Raw genomic sequence first — 19,927 nt, 5'->3', positions numbered from 1 at the left:
AGAGAGAATGACTATGCCTCTGCTCAGGACATGTGCAGCTTCAGCTCCCTCCACACGTTCTTCCTCCCGCATCCTCCTAACTCCAGTCCATACTCCATTCACATATCATAACCCCTGTTTTTAACATTTCTTCATTTCCCTTTGCTTTTGTCTTTCTCCACTGTGCTCAGCATCATTCAGCATTTTATTTCACTTATCTGCTTCTCCATTTATGGCTTGTCCCCTTCATTTAAAATACTTGTCTTGGGAGATTAGGATTGTCTGTTCAGATCCATATAACCTAGAAGCAGTATATGATCAATGCTCAGTTGTACACTACTGACCACAAGCTTTTTGAATGACAGGCTGATAGGCAAATCAGACAAAATTCAATGCAAAGCTTACCAAGTATACTTTGATAAAAATCCTTCAAATATTATTACAATATGCACATGAATACTACATATTAAATTAATGAACTGATTAAAAGGGCTATAGGTTATATATTTTATCACCTTAATAATAAAAGGTTATGATAAAGTTCATTATTAATACTGACCACACATCTATCATAATATTCCACCCTCTGAAGACTTGCCAACAACAAGAGAACATTATTGCAGTTTCTTGTAAAGAAAAATCTCATCTCTACAGCTGAAACTGAGAGCGCTCTCAGCTGTGAGACCGTGATTGGGCTCAGCCACCAGTTTTCACGGGGCTCGGTGAGGTCAAGGCACCCCAGTCAGCATCACAACAATGACTGGGCATGCTGAAGCCTCTGCCTACTAACTCTAACTTAACTTGCCAGGGCTGGATCCACCTGCCAAGCACCTGGAATGTCTGTTTTTTTGTCAGTCAAGAAACACTGATTGTACAACTAAAGTGCTAGTGTGCAATTTCCCATCCTTGACTGCAATTCTAGGCTGATGACTGATTATCTTAGACAAATAGTCAAGCATCTTCAGGTACTTACAGCTGAGCAGTAATCCCCTTCCAGTTGCTCCGTCATCTACTCCATCAGCATTTCCAGGGATCACTTTACTCTAGGGCCAGTGTCGAGGTGTGAGGAATAGAAAACTGAATGAGACCTCTGGAGAAAAATCACACACAAACAACACACCATACACAAATACTACCCTCATACCTATATACATCGCACACACACAGACACACACACACACACACACACCACACTTACACTCCCCCTACACACATACCCCACATACACCACATATACATACAATATACAGCACACATGCACCACACACATCACACCATACACATACACCCTCCCACACATACACCTATATATACCACACACACACAAAATACCACATACACCACACATGCACAACATACCTCACACATATATCACACACACACACACACACAAAATACCACATACACCACACATGCACAACATACCTCACACATATATCACACACATACACATACACTCCCCCCATACACATACACTGCACACACACAGCACAGCACATGCATATACCACAGAAGTCTGCTTACTTATCCCAGACTAGTATTAATAGAATCTAAGTTCAGTTCTAGAAGCAAACACTGTGTCTCTCTTCTTCCTCGTGTGTAAGAAAAGACTGTACAGGACACCATCACAGGCATACTTTTTCATGGGCCTCATTTTTCTCACACTGCTGAAAGTTTTCTACTGTGTGACTTCATTTTTCAAAGCAACAAAGAACAAGTGTCTCCTTCCCCACACTGTTTCATTTGATATTTAAAGCTATATTTTAACAAAATTTGAAAACAATTCTTTTTCATTGAAAATGATAAGACACATTCCATCTGTTTGAAAGATCAAAAAGAATATGTCTTTCATTTTCATTTTTAAAAAGAAAAGATTGTATAAATTGTTTTACAGATGTGAAGTTATTGCCACTTAATGTTTTTGTGCTATTCCTGGGTGGTTAGAGTATTATTGTATAATATAAAAGTATATGTTGTGTGCTTCTTAGACCATAGGGACATTGACTCAATTATTTGGTTAAATTTCAAAACAGAATGCATTTTATCATTAGGTATGCTTTCTCCAGGGGAAAAAAAAGGCATTTTACCAAGTACCATTTTCAAAAATTAATGAATTACCCATAATAATTTATGGTTGTTAATTATATAAGTTACTGCAATGCCTATTATCAGCCCTAAGTAGTATGTATAATAAATATGTGGAGATGCAAAGTAAAACGCAGATTCGTTTTCAGCAGTTTCTCCACAGAATCAAAATATCTGTATGTGGCTGTGTCATGTACTCAGGAAACAAGATGAGACGGAGCTTCGAGGCTCATTCGGTAAAGCAGAGCTATGCAGTGGGCAGCTTTTTACTACATTGCAGGTCACAAAAGCTTGTTAACTGTGCTACAACTTCTGTGCAAATTTTCAAAATGCCTCCAGACAATGTGTGTAAGTGAAACTACTCAATCTTCATCATAAATAGCCACACAGTCCCCAGCATTTCATCACGAACTCAGGAAGACCCACAGACGGAGCACGGCCACATCTGAGGAACCTGAAAGGGCTGGGGACACAGAGGAGGAAGAGCCAGGTGCTGAGTCAAGATCCAGCCTGCCAGAGGTCGAGGGCGAAAGCTCTGAGAACCAGTATGACGATTTGTATGTGTTCATTCCTGGAATTGATACAGAAAGCAGCTCACAGGAGCCTCTTCCATACTGCAGACCTCCTCCGCCTCCACCCCGATCAGGGACTGCTGCCTCCCAACTAGAAAGACCTCACTTCACCTCACAAGGTAAGTTTATAGGTGGTGGTGCAAAAAAACAATTTGTTCCAAGGTTTCTACAGAGCATATGGTACAATGTTGAATCTGTGGAGACACAATCAGATTCCAAAACCAAGCTGACTCTCTGATCTTTAACTGAAGCTAAGGAAAGAAAGCAAGAGATAATCTATTTACCCTTTCTCTCTGATCCCTTTCCCCAAAATAAAATGCCCTTGCAAAGCTGGAGGAATGTAAATACGATAAATAATACAACTAAAATAACCATAATAATTTAGAAAGAATCTGTTGTGATGCACATAAAATGAACTTGGTACGTTCTGTGGGAAAGTTCAATGTTCTGGGCAGAAGGAAGGCTGTTGAGGGTAATTTAGAGATGAGCAAGGGCACTTCACTTACCTGGCGCTTGGACTTCCTGGGACCTAGTTCTCCTAGGGTTTGTCCTTGGAGTTCTCCATAGCCTAAAAACTCTCAGCCCCAGGGTCACTGTCAACCACTTCATTCACCTATTTTGTGCTTAACCTGTCAAGTTGTAAATGATTCTCACAAAGAAAATTTCATAATGAAGACTAAAATGCCAGTTTTTTCATCATATGCTATAAATAATATATTTTAGTTGTCAGATCCCAGAAGACTATTAAATGTATGAACACTACTTGAAACAGTGAATTTTGAAGTGGCTGGAGAAATGGTTCAGCAGTTAACAGCACTTGCTGCTCTTGCAGAGGACCCAGGTTCAATTCCCAGAACCTACATGATGGCTCACAACTGTCTGCCACTCTATTCCAAGGTATCTATCCCCCTCTTCTGGCCTCTTTGAGCACTACACTTAGTACACATGCATACATGCAGGCAAATATTTATACATATGAAATAAAAAATTTTTTCAAGTGAATTTTTGTTGCTAGAGTTTTTCTGCCTGGCCCACAGTCAGGGCAAATCTCTCTCACCCGCCAGTCCCAAGCCGCTCAAACCCGATCAAGTAAACACAGAGACTTATATTAGTTACAAACTGTATGGCCGTGGCAGGCTTCTTGCTAACTCTTCTTACAGCTTAAATTAATCCATTTCTATTAATCTATACCTTGCCATGTGGCTTGTGGCTTACCGGTACTTTATATCTTCCTTATCCTGATGGCGACTGGCAGTGTCTCCTCACTCAGCCTTCCACTTCCCAGTTCTATTCTCCTCCTTGTCCCGCCTATACTTCCTGCCTGGCCACTGACCAATCAGTGATTTATTTATTGACCAATCAGCAACACATTTGACATACAGACCATCCCACAGTAAATTTTGAAACCACAAAATGTAGCATTATTGCCCTTCAAGACCCTGTTTCTGGGAAGGCCCATGTTTATCAATATAAGCTGCACTCAGGTTCTACAACACGTTAGAAAACCAAACCTGGGAGACACTTCTCTGGCTCATACAGCATGCCTTCACTGCTCACCTATGTGCCAAGCTTTTCTGCACTCTTGAGAGAGTGAAGTTAGCGCATAAAAATCTGTGGGAGAAAAAAACAGTCTAGCAGAAGACTAGCCACAAAATTCTACTCCATTTTTCAAATTTTTAAATAATAAAGATGGAAATATTTTCTTGGGTCAGATTAAATATCTGTAATATGTAATGTTACATCATAATTTTATAATGTAAGTCTTCATATACAATGTTAACTAAGAAACCTAATACCACTATTTCATAAGTTTACCAAATACCTATGACCAAAATTATAAATTTTAGCTAATATATCTCTTGAAAAGTACCACACATAGGAGGCAAAGACCTCCCCAAAAAAATCACATTGATTTTATTTAAAAAAGCATATTGTTGGCTGGGTGGTGGTGGCACACGCTTTTAATCCCAGCGCTCAGGAGGCAAAGCCAGGCAGATTTCTGTGAGATCAAGGCCAGCCTGGGCTACAGAGTAAGATCCAGGACAGGTGCCAAAACAATACAGAGAGACCCTGACTTGACAAAACCAAAAAAAAGCATATTGTCATATTTGTTTAATGTTTTCATATTTTATATATAAACTACAAAGTAATGGGTTTCATTTTGATATACATGATATACATATATGTAATTATTTTTGTCATATTCATCCCCCAGATTTTCTTGTCCCCTTCTCACTGGCCCCCTTCCTCTTGCCAATTGATCCCTTTTTTACTTTCATATCTTTTTTTTTATTCATCTTTTCACCCAAAGCACTGAAAAATGAGTAGAAAAGAAAACGGCATTATTTGTCAAGATATTTTTAATACATTTTCTTTTTAGATTTATTGACTTTATGTTTATGACTGTTTGGTTGGCCTGAACAAATGTATTTGTGCTATGGCATGTCTGTTGGATCCCATGGGACTAGGGTTAAGGATGGTTGTAAGCCAATATATGGGTGCTGGTAATCAAACTCAGGTCCTCTGTAAGAGCAACAAGTACTCCTGGCCACTGAGCCCATTTGTCAAAATCTGTCCTTGAGTTATAGAAAATGGGTATCCAATTCTACAAGTGAGACTTGTAGATATACTCATTGGATAAAGTACTAATTACACCACTATGAAGCGTCTTTCAACCTTCACAACAATCATAAGACTGAACTATCGTTATGACCCATCTGCCACTCAGACACAAGGCCACAGAGCCTATAATTAGAATATGCTACATACTTCCAGGGTTCTCCTTTCTATGCACTTGTGCCCCATTATTTCAGCAGTTGAAGTGATTCTCTCATAGAAGTGATTCATTTAGTATTTATTAGTATACAACCTGGAATGAGAAAACTCGGGCCCTACTCCTTAACTCAAAGCACAAGCTGATGCTTTGGAAGATAAAAAGTAAAATGTATGATTTCTAATGTGAGTCCAACTTTAGAAAGAGTTGGAAAGAGAGGTGGGTGGGGAACAGCTCAGGAAATGGGTTCATAAAAGTGAGACAGTTGACACATTTTGCTAAAAATGAAGTGCTGTAAAAGTCTTTCCCACACACTTAATCAGGTTTCACCCGGAGGCTGTCAGGGAAACAGAAGTCATGAAGTCGAAATCTCAAAGCCAGATTATTCATGCAGAAAGAGGCAAGGCGTAATGATTTTAAAGCTGGTGCCAGGCATATAGGAAATTAACACTTGCTAGGTTAAACTTACCAGGAGAATATAGTTTAAGATGCCTTGGAAGAGTGTCCTGGTTACCCCTCCTAGAACTACCAAAAGCAATTCCTGAATATTCTTGTAAAAATACTCTTTGATATGGTTCTATTCGTTGTTTTTCCTCTGAGTGTTTAAGTTTTTCCACTAAAATCCAAACTTCAATAATTATTATCAGATCCACACTATTCAGAAGAAGCAAGTTGAAAATGAGAGTAAACACTAATATCCATAGGGAAAGACCTTCTCATCAGCCTAGTAGAGAGTATGGGTTATTTTTAATTTATTAACCGGAGTGTTTCATATGCTTGTCTGCTTAACAACTGCTACGAAGATGTCTTAGCATATTCTTACAAAGCAGGTAAATATTTTCCTGACTATGCGGGTGCATTCTAATCACACACCTAATCCTTAAGCCAGTGATTGCCCACAATGTCCATTATCTCAAGGTCTCTACTTTGGTGTCACATTTCTGAGTGAGGTTCATATTCACCTGTGAAAACCAAGAGTTGCACTTTTGAAAGTCAGTCTGTCAGTGCTAGGACAGACAGCAGAAGCATGTACGTATGGCTGGTCCCTCATGTCATTTTCAGAGAAATTAGGTTTTAAGTGAAATAGTCAGTACAAGCAGTAGAAAAGGGAAGATATCTTACTTGAAAAAAACATGTCTGAGTTTTATGCTTAAAAACACCCCTTTCAAGGCATTTGGAGCTTAAGATATAGATTTATGACTCAATTTCCTGATATTAAATATATACCTAAAATAATGTTTAAGAATTGATAATTTTTTGAAAACATATATTATTTTCTTTGCAGAACTAGCAATTCTAGGTTGTGTAAGTGAATCAAACAACCAACTTTTCTTTTTGAATTTTGATAGTCATATATAAGTATTTTACTAGAGACAGGGTCCTTTTTCATATTGTCTCAATGGCATGTGAGTAAAGTGCTTTGAGATGATATAGCAAATTAAAAGCAGCAAGAATATTGCATACAATATAATGTAAACCCAAACTAAACATTTTCTAAGCAGGGAAAATGGTGGAAGACCAAATGGAAAGAAGTCAAAACTGGAGTGATCTCAGTGCAAGACAAGAAACAAGAGAAGAACCCAGCAAAGAAGAAAAGAGAGAAGATGAATCACAGAAAGAGGAGGAAGAAGAAAACCCATATGCATTTGCCGAGACTGATGACAATGAGTACGATCTGATCCTGGCCAGTAAGAGCATAAAGAAAAGAACTGGAAATCATTCTTTCATTATAAACAGACCTCCTGCTCCCACCCCCCGACCCACTCACATCCCTTTCAAAGAAGAAACAACACCTTACATAGCCCAAGGTATGTTGTCTATGGATTTTTTTCAACTTTCAAATTGTGTGTTCACAGATATTTTACCTGTATGCATGTCTCCATAGACAGGTGGGTGCATGCCTGGTACCCACAGAGGCCAGGAGAGGCCACTGAGTGTCCTGAAAATAGAATTACGGAGGATTGTAAACTACCATGTGGGTGCTGGTAATTGTACCTGGGTCCTTTGAAAGAGCTGCCAATGATTTTTAAGCACTGAGCCATGTTCCCAGTCCTTATTATATGATTTTTTGTGTGTGTTCTTTGGTTCATGGGAGAAATTGGATTGGGAGATGAGGTAAGGCTGTAAGCATCTTTTCAAGTCACAGGTAAGTTACATTGGCCCAATTTTAATGTAATATTTTATTAATTCTTTGAGAATTTTATGCATGCATACAATATCATATTTACCCCCACTTCTTCCATATCCACCTCCTCCTCCCAACTTTCAGTTTTTCAAAAAATAATATACATAGTCCAATTTATGCTGCCTCTATACCCACGTGAGTGGAACCATCACCTGAAACAAGATTTACCTCCCAGGGCCACATGCTTAAAGAAACCTGAGTCTCCTGCTCCTAGAAGCCATTAACTGCCAGTGGTTCCTTGTTTAGGCGTGGGGTCTTCTGGGTCCTTCTTCCCTCCATGCTAGCATTTTGACTGCTGTGATGCTGTGCAGGTCTTGTACAAGCAGACTGCTGTGAGCTCACGCATATAGCCGTCTTGTCCAGACGATACTGTTTTGTTCCAGTTTTCTTGCTCTTACAATCTGTTTCTTCTCCACAATGGTCCCTGAACCTTGGAGATTCAGAGGTGACATACATGTCCCATTTGTGGCTGAGCACTCCACAGTCACTGAGTCTCTGCCTTTTGAGCAGTTGTGTGTTTCTGTTTTAAGTATACCATTCATTACACCAATAAACTTCTCTGACTAGGTAGGAGTGCTGTACTAATCTGTGAGTTGAAAGATGTGAACTTAGAGGGCAGTTTGATATTATGTCCATTTAGCAAAATAATAAAAGTAGGTTCATACACGTTGCTGTAATCTCCCCAGCCGTGGGTTCTTGGCCAGATTTACAGGACAAGGTAAACATTTCCTCCTGGGGAGTGGGCCTTAAATACAAGCGGCAAACAGTTCCCTCCATAACATTCATACTGTTATAGTATCCATGGGCATAGCTTCCCACAACCATCATTATTACAGTCCATAGAGTTCATACATGTGTAAGACTTGTGTTACCTTCCTGTACTATGAAATCTAGAGAGAAAATATCAGCTTCTTAGTGCAAATTAGATTTCTCCATTGTCCATGACCTAAGTGTGTAGTGTCTTCAGCAATAGGGCCTTACCAGTTAAGGTAAGTAAGTCATGGTGGGCAATAAGAGCATTGGAAATAACATGTATTGTTTATGTAGGGGTGGCAGCTCTCTGGCATGTCCCTGACCAAGGGGTAGTATCTACTGATCTGGTAATGGGCTTTTTATTTGCAACCTATTTTTATGGTCTCCTGGGAGACCATAATTCACTGTGTAGGGTAACTACAGTTAAACTCTTCTATAAAATGTTTCCATATGGCTTTTCACTCTTTGTACTAGTTACCCCTCCCTTCTCTGTCCTACCCTTCCATCTCTCTCCCCACTTAAAACTTCCTCCCCATTATTTCCACCATTTCTTTTTAAATTTAGGAAAATAATGAATAAAGGAGTGGTGGAGGTGATTTAAATACATCATTCTTACATTAAACTCTCAATTGAAAATTTAAAATAAATGAATAGAGAAATAATTAAAAATTTTGATCATCCTAATTCTTCATTAATAAAGATGGACTTAATTTGATAGTTCTTACATAATTCTACACAAGTCAATTAGAGTGAAAGAGAGTAGGAAATTTGGGTTATGTATTCAGAATGAGCAACTGGTGGCTGAAGAGATGGCTAAGTGTGCAAGCATGAAGATCAAAGTTCAAATCCCCAGTACAAAGTCAGACGTGGATATGCCTGCCTAGAATCCCAGCATTAGAAGGCTTTTTCCACACCTTGCCTAGTCCTCCCACTCAAGCAGATCTATTAAATGGAATGTCATTTCATCCCCCTATCCATTCATCAGGAGAACATCAGTTTGCACCATTTTTGATTCTTAACAGAACAGAGTGGCAACAGGATGTTGGCACACCTACACTATAACATAGCCAAAGAGGAAGCTGTAAAGTGCAGAACTGAAGAAAACAGAGTAAACAAAGAAAAAAACAGAGGGCTAGAAGAAGCTATGTTGACATTGTAGGAAATACCTTTGTTTAGGATCTGAGCAAAGAATGATATACTAATTCTAATGTAGAAAGGGGTTCTATATATTTCTCTGGTTCTGGTAAAGTCAGAAGTTAAGGAAAATAGATTTTTTTTAAAAAAAGTACAGTGTCTGGCACAAAGGAGAGTCTGTGGTCTACTGAGATACTGGGAATATCAATAGAAGGCAACTTCTGTGAACTCTCACTCACATAGCGGCCCTGTGTGGTTTACATTGCTGGTCTAATCTCAGATGAGGGAGCTGATGTAGCTAGAGTTTTCCTGCCTGGCCCACAGTCAGGACAAATCTCTCTCACCTGCCAGTCCCACAGCCGCTCAGACCCGACCAAGTAAACACAGAGACTTATATTGGTTACAAACTGTATGGCCGTGGCAGGCTTCTTGCTAACTGCTCTTATAGCTTAAATTAATCCATTTCTATAAATCTATACCTTGCCACGTGGCTCGTGGCTTACCGGCATCTTCACATGCTGTTTCTCATCGTGGCAGCTGGCAGTGTCTCTCTCACTCAGTCTTCCACTTCCCAGCTTTATTCTCCTCCTTGTCCCGCCTACACTTCCTGCCTAGCCAATGGCCAATCAGTGTTTTATTTATTGACTAATCAGCAACACATTTGCCATACAGAACATCCCACAGCACTTCCCCACCCCATTTTTTTTCGAAAAGGAAGGTTTTAACTTTAACAAAGTAAAATTACATATAATTTGGGAATTTGGGCATAGCTTTTCTTGCTACTTCCTGCTGGAGGCGGGCGCTGTATCTTATGGGGACACAAAGAAAATTTTAGGATCATGGAGTAGTTCGTGAGGCTGTATCGTCTGAGCCAGTTGCCTTGAAACCATTCTGGATGTTGGATCATCTGGCCCATGGCGTCATCAGAGACCTTTCAGGGGGTCTTGGCTGGTCAAACCTGATGTATCTTAATCTTGAACAAATCCATAGCCTCTTGCTTTCTGTGGGAACAAAAGCAGAGTCTCCTTTCCAAAACAACACATCCTTACATCCAAATTTTGAAGTCAAGATATCTTTAAAATATACATATTGGTATAACTCAACAGTTTTTACAATCAAATGTTTTTCTGCAGTTAAAAATCCCAAAGACAACACAATCCAGATTCTCTGTGTAATATTCATCTTCACGTGGCTTATTTTTTATATTAATTTTACTGTCTCTTTAAAGACTTTATTTTTTAAAACTATGTATTTGCTTATATAACTGTATATATCACCTTTTTTGTCTCTTTCAAGACTATGTGTATTTTACACACATTGTTAACTATTACATCTGAATCTGTCTTATTGTGAATCTATTGCTTTAAACTGCAGCAGCTGTGGCTGCTGGCTCTGCCCACCTCAGCTTCCCAACATGGTGGTACGTTTACCACCAGCTCTGGGAGCTATCGTGGGTCTATGCTTTTATCCAAGCAGCATGTAGCCCAAAAACCTCTTTGCTTTGTACCAGCAAAGGCTAAATCCACCATGCAGCTTAATGTGCCACTTGCAGAGGCCTCATTCCCGCCATACTGTAGGTCGAGCACGCACGCTAGGAACCCACAAGTAGCTCAAACCAGCAGCTGCCGCTCATTTGAGAGAGACAATTAGGAACTGTTCTTAGCTCCGTTTTAGAACCTTTTTTCTCAGTTTTTAGGTGGAAACTCTTGCCACCACGTTGGACACCATTTGTAGATGTAACCAACCTTCTTATTAAATAAGAAACACAGAACCAATGCAAAGAAGAAAGCCAAGAGGTCAGAGCTAAGAGCTAAAACCTTACCCTTCCTCCTGTGGTGGTCCTACCTCTCCGAACCAGAGCTACCCCTGTGTTAATGTCTTTATATAGAGTTCCTGTCCTGCCTTCTCATTGGTTGTAAACCCAACCACATGACCGCCTCCTCACGGCCTGTCTGTATAGGCCTCCAGGTTTTCCATGATTGGTATTGATTAAAGGCATGTGTATCCAATAATGGCTGTATCCCTGAACACACAGAGACTTACCCAGCTCTGCCTACCAAGTGCTGAGATTACAAGAGTACGCCACCACTGCCCTGCTTTCCTATGGCTTGCTAATAGCTCTGACCCCCAGGCAACTTTATTTATTAACCTACAAATAACATTTTAATACAAATAAAATATCACCATAAGCTGATGCTAAGAGAGTCCCAATGCACTGCCCCAATGATGAAACTAGGAAGCGGTACCAGCGCATGTAAGCCCCTGTCATTTTATTACCCACACCTGTAAACACTGAACCATGAGCTCCTTCCACCAATAAATTCACTTCACTTTCATGCATTCATATTTATTTCCTTCCTCTAACCTACAAGATCCACAGTGGAAGAGATCAGCTTCTTCAGAATCTTCCTTCCTATCATTAAATCCTTGTTTCCACATTCAACAATGAATTCATAAACTGAGAGAATTTGATGAATATTAGCTGAATGAACCAATGGTAGAAGAGGCAAAATTCACATCTATATGGCTACAGTAGACTTCACTAAGAGTATGAAAAATAGTACAAAGACTGTATCAGCCTCCTATTTCCTTTTCTCCTGCCCCAAAACATCCAATGTTTGAAGCACTAATTTGCACAAAACAGAACAAAGCTCTGAGATGACCATGTATTATTGTTCCTTTTTCTACATGCTGTAGATCACATATGGAAGAGAAGTTCTGCTCTGCATTCCATCATCCTCCACCCACAGAAATGTAACTCAACAATTCAAAACTGAGCTCACATCCATCAATTTTATCAGAAGACATGTTTCTGATTGTGATGGTTGTATGAAACACTCCCTAAGATTAAGAACGAACTGCAACAGAAAAGTTATTTTTTCTTTAAAACTTTTTTTTCTTAAATGGTCATCCTCTTCTCAGATCTCATGTTCTTAACACTTTCCTTTCCCTGTGATAATGGACAAGATCAGGCTCATTAGGCATCAAGAATATAGTGGGATTCTATAGATTACTATCTTTTAGTGACAGAATTCTTGATTTAGAACAAATCAAGGAAAGAAAATGGTGTACAGTATGGCCCAGATAGACTGGTAGGAGAATTCCATCTTAGACCATGCACAGATGTGAACTCTTATTAGGGAAAGGTTTTAGCATTACTGAATCATTTTTCATTCTCCCCTCATACAATTAATAGGACAATGATAGGACCAAGTCCATGCAGCTGATTTGGAGCAGAATACAATTCCCCTCTCAATTTGCAGTTGCTCCTGAGGTATCCTTGGCATTTTACAGTACAACAAAGTTGCATATACGTCCTTCTTGAGGGCATCTCAGCTACCAAGACCCTAAATGTCAAGTGCAACTCACTTGTTCGCCTAAAATTTCCACTTGCAGTTCACTTGTACTTGAAACTGATTACATACAATGAATTGGAGGTGGGAGAGTCCTTGTGAAAACTCTTGGGAAAATTAATTCCCATGGTTGTAAATGTGACAGAGTAGAGTGTCTACAGTCTACCTTAGTAAAGAAATATATTCAAGTGGGTCTTATGGCGAGAGCCTTGCTGCCTGTTCTCTGCCTAGGTGACCTAGTCCAAACCATTTAGTTTCAGAACACCATAAGCATGTCACAGGTGCTCTCAGAACAGAATGACATCGTCATCTTTCTATATAAGGCTAGGGCCCCTGCCTTTCTGAGTGAAGTTCTTTATCTTTCTGTGAAAGGGTGCTGATCCAGCTCTACAAAGGAGCCATCATGATGACTGAGTATGTACTGTTCATTGGACAGAAACAGAACTGCTGTGTAACCTGTGTTTAATGAATTGTTCTCCTTGTCCTCAGAGTAGAACACCATAGTTTCCTGGCTCATTCACAGAAACGCTGAATGAAACCAGAGGACTTTCTAGGCCATCTCTTAGCACAGTAATATAAAGTTAAATCTTATCAGCCTCATCTTTCAAGGATTCAATTCATTGGTCATATAAAAGGGGCAAAATCCAAATTGGTGTGAACTGGCATTACAGATTTGCCTATGTGAGCAAAATGAATGAAAGTATCATCAAGCACTTAGATTTTTTTTCCAATTGTACCACAACTTTCTGTGTTTTGCCTTTAATATGTTACTACACCCTGTTGAATGTGTCTGTGGTAAGAAGTTCAACTGACCTATGGTAGTAATTCTTAATGACCCCCAGATGTCACTTAGCAATGTCTAGAGAGATTTTGATTTTCACAAGTAAGATAATGTTAGAGGTACCTAGGAGGTAGAGGTCAGAGGTACCTGATGACCATCCCACACTTTAAAGATTAGCTTTCGACAATTATAATCTAAAGCTTATACAGTATAAAAGGTCAGTAGTACCAATGTTGGCAAACTCAGATCCACAAAGTTGCCATTTTTAAGACAGAGTAAACATTTGAAATCTTTAGATAATGGTCATTTAACAGCTGTCCACACAGACACCCCAACCCCCCAACCACACACACACATACACACACGCTATAAATTTCTTGAATCTACAATGTTTTTTTTCCAGCACTTTTACTGTGAGCATTTTTTTAACTCTGAGTTACGTGATTAGAGAAGAATGAGATGCTCTATGGAGCTTTCATGGTATGAGGCATCCCCCCCGAAAGAAATTCATCAGTAAAATTCATGACCCCCATGAAGAGAGACAGAACTGAACTTGATGTCACTGTGCACTCAAAGCTGTGTAACTTGGTGAGAGTTGCACAATCTCAATTCATTTTTTAAAAATGTATCTTTGTTAATTATTCATAATAGCTGCTTTTCTGCGTTTTCATGAGAATGAAAGCTGCATATGCTCTGTGGTTGGCTTAGAGCAGTACACAAAAAAATGGTTCAGATGATATTTTAAGTTATTCTATAGACACAAGGTAAAGCAACCTCTCTATTCCCTATTAGTGCCTGCCTTCTGCTTCTCCCCTTACATAGTTTCATATGCATATATACTAGAGTACATGTTTTTCCAAAATATTCATCAGCTACCAACACTGAAAACAATTAGGTCAAATGGGCACAGCCCTCACTTTGGAAGTTTTCAATCCCCATAGGGTGAGTTCTATTAGTTTATTTAGTATTCAGTGACTGTTCAAAGTTCACATAACCAAATGGAATATAAAAATAGACATTCAAAGGCCAGATCCTACAATCCTGTGAAATACAACAAAACAAAACCATGACCCCACTTGTATCAAGCATGAAAGCATTTTCTGACACAGAGAGGGGAAAGAGCAGAGAATTCCATTTGGATAATCACCAAGGATAAACCAAAAGGTAAAGTCCTAATAGTTGTGGAGGCTTTCAGTGGCTCCCTTACCACCTAAGCTATTTCTCTTTGAAATGAAAGAAAGATTAATGGGGTTATTATTCAATTAATATTTACTCTCATAACATTTTCTAATGGAATAGAAATAGAATGATCAAAAACAAGTCAACATGCTGCTAGGCAAACAGCAGGTGTTCCCTATGTGTTGCTTGCCTGGTAAACAGAAGAGGACTTGCCTACCCAGGGGTGCATGGAGCCTTAGTTAATAAACTCATTGTGATGGCCTCAAGCTTCAATTCCACAAAACAACCTGTCTTCTTCCAGAATTTACCAGCTTTCTAGATAGGAAACATTTTTAGAGTAGAAATATTCTTGTTTGTATAAACTAAAATAAATATTCAAATAAAAAGTTTGTTTTCTAGCTCCACTTCAATTAAGTTGAAATGCAGAGGAAAAAAATGACTGTGAGATTTTTTCTTTGCAGAAAGAGGATTTTCATACTAATCTACCAATCAAGTTCAAATTTCTGTTACAGATTGGAAAGAAAATGGATGTTTTTTCCTTAGGAAGCTAAGTATCTGTGAATACCACCCTTGTATTTCAGTCTCCCCACAACTTACCTTGAGGTCATTATAATCTTCCCCTATCCTGTCTCTGCCAATCTCAAAAGGAAAATGTACCAGCATTAATGAGTGTGTGTGCACTGGCTGCCGAGTAGGCACACATTCTCCCTAAACGCCCAAGCATCGTTTCGATTTGCATAGGTCTGTACGCTCCTGCCAGGTGAAAGATCCACGTCCACATCCCTGTTCTGATGTGGTGAACTGTGCTAGATAAATGTCCTGGATAATGAGGTGGAACTAATGTCAGCACAATTAAATGGCTCAAGCTATCAGAGTGTTTGTACATTTCCACAAGCTTTGGATGACTCACTGGGACCACCTATGGCATTACAGCATTTTTCCCTCCCTCCTTTGACACCTACGGAAAAGGGGGAGGTGCTGTTGGTTCCTTTTTTATTTTCCCTCTTCTGCCTTTTTGTGATTAGCTTTCATGTAGCATGTAGTAGGGAAACAGATGGGAAATCAGGGCTACAAGCACTGGTTTTGACCCTTCCTCCTCTTGACTGCTTCTCTCTCTCCTCTCTCATCAGTGGGTGCTAATAGCATGTCTGACCTCTGTCTAAATGAGTGAAAAGAAGGAAGGTTTGGACACTGTCTGATAAACCTGTACACCCGCAGGACCTTGTTTGTACAGCTCTGGGCTGTGTTGTTGGCAACCTAATGACAGGTTGTCAAGTGAATTATAAAGCATTCCCTTCTAGGAGCTCATCCCCTGCAAGAAAACATAGTACAGATGTGTTTTCATTCCCCACCTGCGATGGGCACAGAGCATCATGGGATTTATGGCTTGCCCTTCGAATCTTCATGAATGGCATTTGCTATCCCACAGATTTTTATCAGCTTAACTGCTTAGACAATAACGCTGAGGGTGCTTTGTCCATTTTTCCAGAAAGGGGCTCTCGGAATGAGTTCTTATGTTCTCGGGAGACTATAACTGAGGGCGACACAAGGAGTGTTCCTGCCGAACAGCCTGCAAAGACAAATTGTGCAAGAGAGCTTGTTCCGGTTCGCCCTTTCCTCCTCTGCTACTTCTGCTTTGCTTAACATTTTTGAATATTTAATACTATGCTAATTTTTCCATTCAGTGTCATTTATATTCCAGAGAAAGTTTTACAGAAGTCATTTTTACCAATATTTAAAATAAATGAGGCTGTCATTTAAGACATTTGTATTGTTTAAGATTATTTGAACCTTAAAAACTTGTTTTTGTTTTTGGCTTTTTCCTCTGTTGACTTTTTGTGCTTAAGGACTGTGTTCATCTTTTTTCTTTACAAATTCTAACTATAGGTAGCAAGAGAAAAATAAGATTTCATTGTGCAAAGGTTAGCCAAGTTGACTTGTCATAACTGCATTGGTAGCATTCTTTGAACATTGACCAGGCACAATGTAGTTGAAACAATGTTGTCCAAGAATTCGAACACAGAGGGTCAGAGTTGTCTCAATGTTTTTTGGTTTGTTTTTTCTTTTTTTAATTATTACTGGTCTGTGGTTCAACTTTCTAGTTTTTCTATTAGTCTAAGCCTTCTGATTACAAATAATAGATCTTTTCTTGTGGCTGTTTTGTATATGAAAAACAGCTCTGAACGTTAAAAGCAATGCTAAGACCATTTACTAAGTCTGGATTTTTGTAAGGATTCAGCAAGTGGTAGGGGGAAGGAAAATGACATGGGTGCAGCTGCAGGTGAGTTAAGGAATTCTAAGGCAAATTAGATATAAGGGGATCTCAGCATTGTAACCTGCTGCCAACCTCCCCCTACAGCTCTGTTATCAGCATTTCCTCATTCCACCACCCGTCTCAGTAGTCCACTCTCAGCTCCAGACTGACCCTGGCTCAACCCTAGAGAAATCACACTAATGCATAGTGACTGAAGGGCAGCATTGACTCCATGTCACATAGGCCATTTGTTGCTAGCAGAAAAATATCCAGGATAAATTGGATTTAGAGCAAATTCACACCAAGAAAGCTAGAAAGAGAAGTCTGTTTTCAAATGCTCTGCAGCTCCAAACCTCAGCTGGATCCATGAAACTCACAGGTAGTGTGCTGCTTAATTGGAAAAATTGTTGTTGCATTTGCCTTTGGGTTCAAGTCATTTCCCATATTAATGATGCCAACTACAATTTCAGTCTTAGACACTCTGTTACATCTTAACAATATTAACAACAGCACAGACTGCCTGTTATTACTGTATTCAATCGAAATTAAAGAACTAGCTGATGAAAACACCACATACAACCTGGAAAAAAATCTAGCATCCTCAAGTATGGAGTCACATGCCATGTACTCCTTAGTGTATTTCATTTAGGAAAAATGCCCCAAACCCAGAATGTACAAAGAAAACTGATTTTCAACCAGAGATGTTACTTTATATGTATAATTTTTTTCAAATACATCATATTTGAAAGTATATTCTCTTCTCCTGAGGACATGGAGAGGAATAATCTTTCTCTTCACATTACCTAGAAACATAAGTGCTTAATAAATGTTGATTTGATTTGGGACATTTGTTTTAAAAAAAAAATGTGTTCTTGATTAATTCCATATATGAGCTTGATCTTAGAGTGGTTTAAATGAGAGTAAAGCCAAGACAGAACTCTATGATCATTGCCGAGGTGTTTCTCCAGGTCACAATGTCCAAGTGCCATGCAGCTGTCTCCTTGTCCCCATGTTCCTCAGTTACCATTTTATAGGAAGATCCTGCTGAGATACCAAGAAGAACAAGAGCACAACCATGCTCCTGTAGCTCCTCCCAGCCTCCCTCTCTAACTTCAAAAGGGAATTGTTCCTAAATGGGAGACACAGCATCACTGTAAGGAGGAAGCAACAGACTGAAGGCCAAGACTTAAGGGTCTAAATCATCTCTCCGCTACCAACTCAGGGATCATTTCAAAATTCACTTAGCTCTTTTACAAGCTGCTTACTTCCTCATCTATAAACATATGAGGCTGGACTAAATCTCCCAGGCCTCTTCGAGTTCCCAAACCCCATAATTCAGACTGCCCATAAAAATAAATGTAACTCCGGATGCTCATTTTCCAAAAGTAAAGTAGTAAAGGATCTGGTCTATTTCATTAACAAATATCAGAATGTGTCCAGAACTTTGTGGGTACTTAATAAATATTAAACACTGATTTTACCTTTCATCTGCAAAATGGGGTGAGTAATGCTGACTTAATTCCCAGAATTTCATGAGAGAAATAATAAATGAGAACAAAGCACTTTTCAGATAATGAAGTAATTCAAACAAGCTGTTTTAATAGGTCTGAGGTCTGGGTAGATGGCGCAAGAGTGAAGTGCCTGTTTTATTATTACATCTGTGGAACACAACAGGCTTTTCTTCACTTTAAGAAATAACAATTATGCTTGCTTATCACCCACAAGCCAGTTTGAGTAGTTTCTATGCAAATATATTCTTCATGTGAACTTAGCATTGATCACTTCTAACACATTCAAGATTTTATCTTTACCTGATATCAAAAAGGGAATTGGCATGATTTAACCAGTTTAGGGAAGTATTCCATCGATATCACAGGACTCTGCCCAAAGAAAATGCTTGCCAAAAATTACTGATAAACTGTACAGATGAGGGAACTACAATTTTAGTAATCCTTATACTCAAAAATGAATACAATTCAGATATTGTTACTAAGGAAAACGCTATGTTGAATTCTGCTTTCAGGGAGGCTTTCATGGTGTATTTCATATTCTTAAATGCTTTTGTCTAATCGATTTTATGTACTATATTTTTATAGTGTTCCAACAAAAGGCAGCCAGAAGACAATCTGATGATGATAAGTTCTACAGTCTCCCTAAGAAACCAGGTATTAATGTTAAATTCAATCTATTTAATAATCTAAATAAGATTTAAACGAATATGTATAACATCTCCTAGGTTATACAATTGAGTTTGATTGATTTTGCTTTGAAGTTTGTATCTGACTCCAAAACAACTATGCCATAAAAATCAATGCATGTTAATTATTTTAATTAGCAAAAGCAGAAAATACCCCTCATTATATTGCCTGTGGTGATGTTATCAACGCACTAGGAAGGAGCTGACAAATTCTATAACTTGCATCAGAGCCCCCCTCCCACCCCCGCCACCTTTTTTAGATCTGTAAAGGAATACCTCCTAAGAGAACAGCTTAGGTATTTCTACTCAAGCAGAATTGGGTGAATTGGCTGTGAATGCCAATCAAAGATTAAACCATTTTCCCAGTATATTCTTGCCTTCAGCATTTGATCCAGGACATTGAAAACAATAATTTATCATGCAGAGTAGAGCTAAAGACTACTATAATCACACAAACACAGTCACACAAATGGCTCAAACAGATGGGACATTTCTACTTCCAATATTCACTGGGACATTGATCTTTTTCAAGGATAGACTCTAGCAGACTACTTATTACAATTCTTTTTCAACAGTCAGGAACGACTAAATGTTCAAATATAAAAACCACAAAAGTCAGTTGACATAGGGCTAAGGGTAGCTGGCTTTGGTAATCTATGAGCCAATGCAGCTGCACCTTTGA

General features: G+C 39.0%; 1 protein-coding gene across 2 annotated transcripts in view; it reads left to right on the top strand.

Moving 5' to 3' along the window:
* Bank1 (B cell scaffold protein with ankyrin repeats 1) overlaps positions 1–19,927 on the top strand; it is a 278,198-nt gene that overhangs the window by 219,503 nt on the left and 38,768 nt on the right. Inside the window, exons 9-11 of one of the 2 annotated variants that reach the window (XM_052731674.1) lie at positions 2,447–2,755; positions 6,912–7,217; positions 19,145–19,213. In XM_052731674.1, coding sequence (XP_052587634.1) covers positions 2,447–2,755; positions 6,912–7,217; positions 19,145–19,213 — 684 coding nt within the window. Of the gene's footprint in view, positions 1–2,446; positions 2,756–6,908; positions 7,218–19,144; positions 19,214–19,927 lie in introns of both variants that reach the window. The other variant, XM_052731673.1, reaches the window with a different exon arrangement.

Source organism: Peromyscus californicus, unplaced genomic scaffold (genome assembly GCF_007827085.1).
Source record: "Peromyscus californicus insignis strain IS unplaced genomic scaffold, ASM782708v3 Scaffold_9__1_contigs__length_137607984, whole genome shotgun sequence".
NCBI lineage: Eukaryota > Metazoa > Chordata > Mammalia > Rodentia > Cricetidae > Peromyscus > Peromyscus californicus.
Note: the sequence above shows the minus strand (reverse complement) of the source record. Positions and strands in the feature narration are given on the sequence as shown.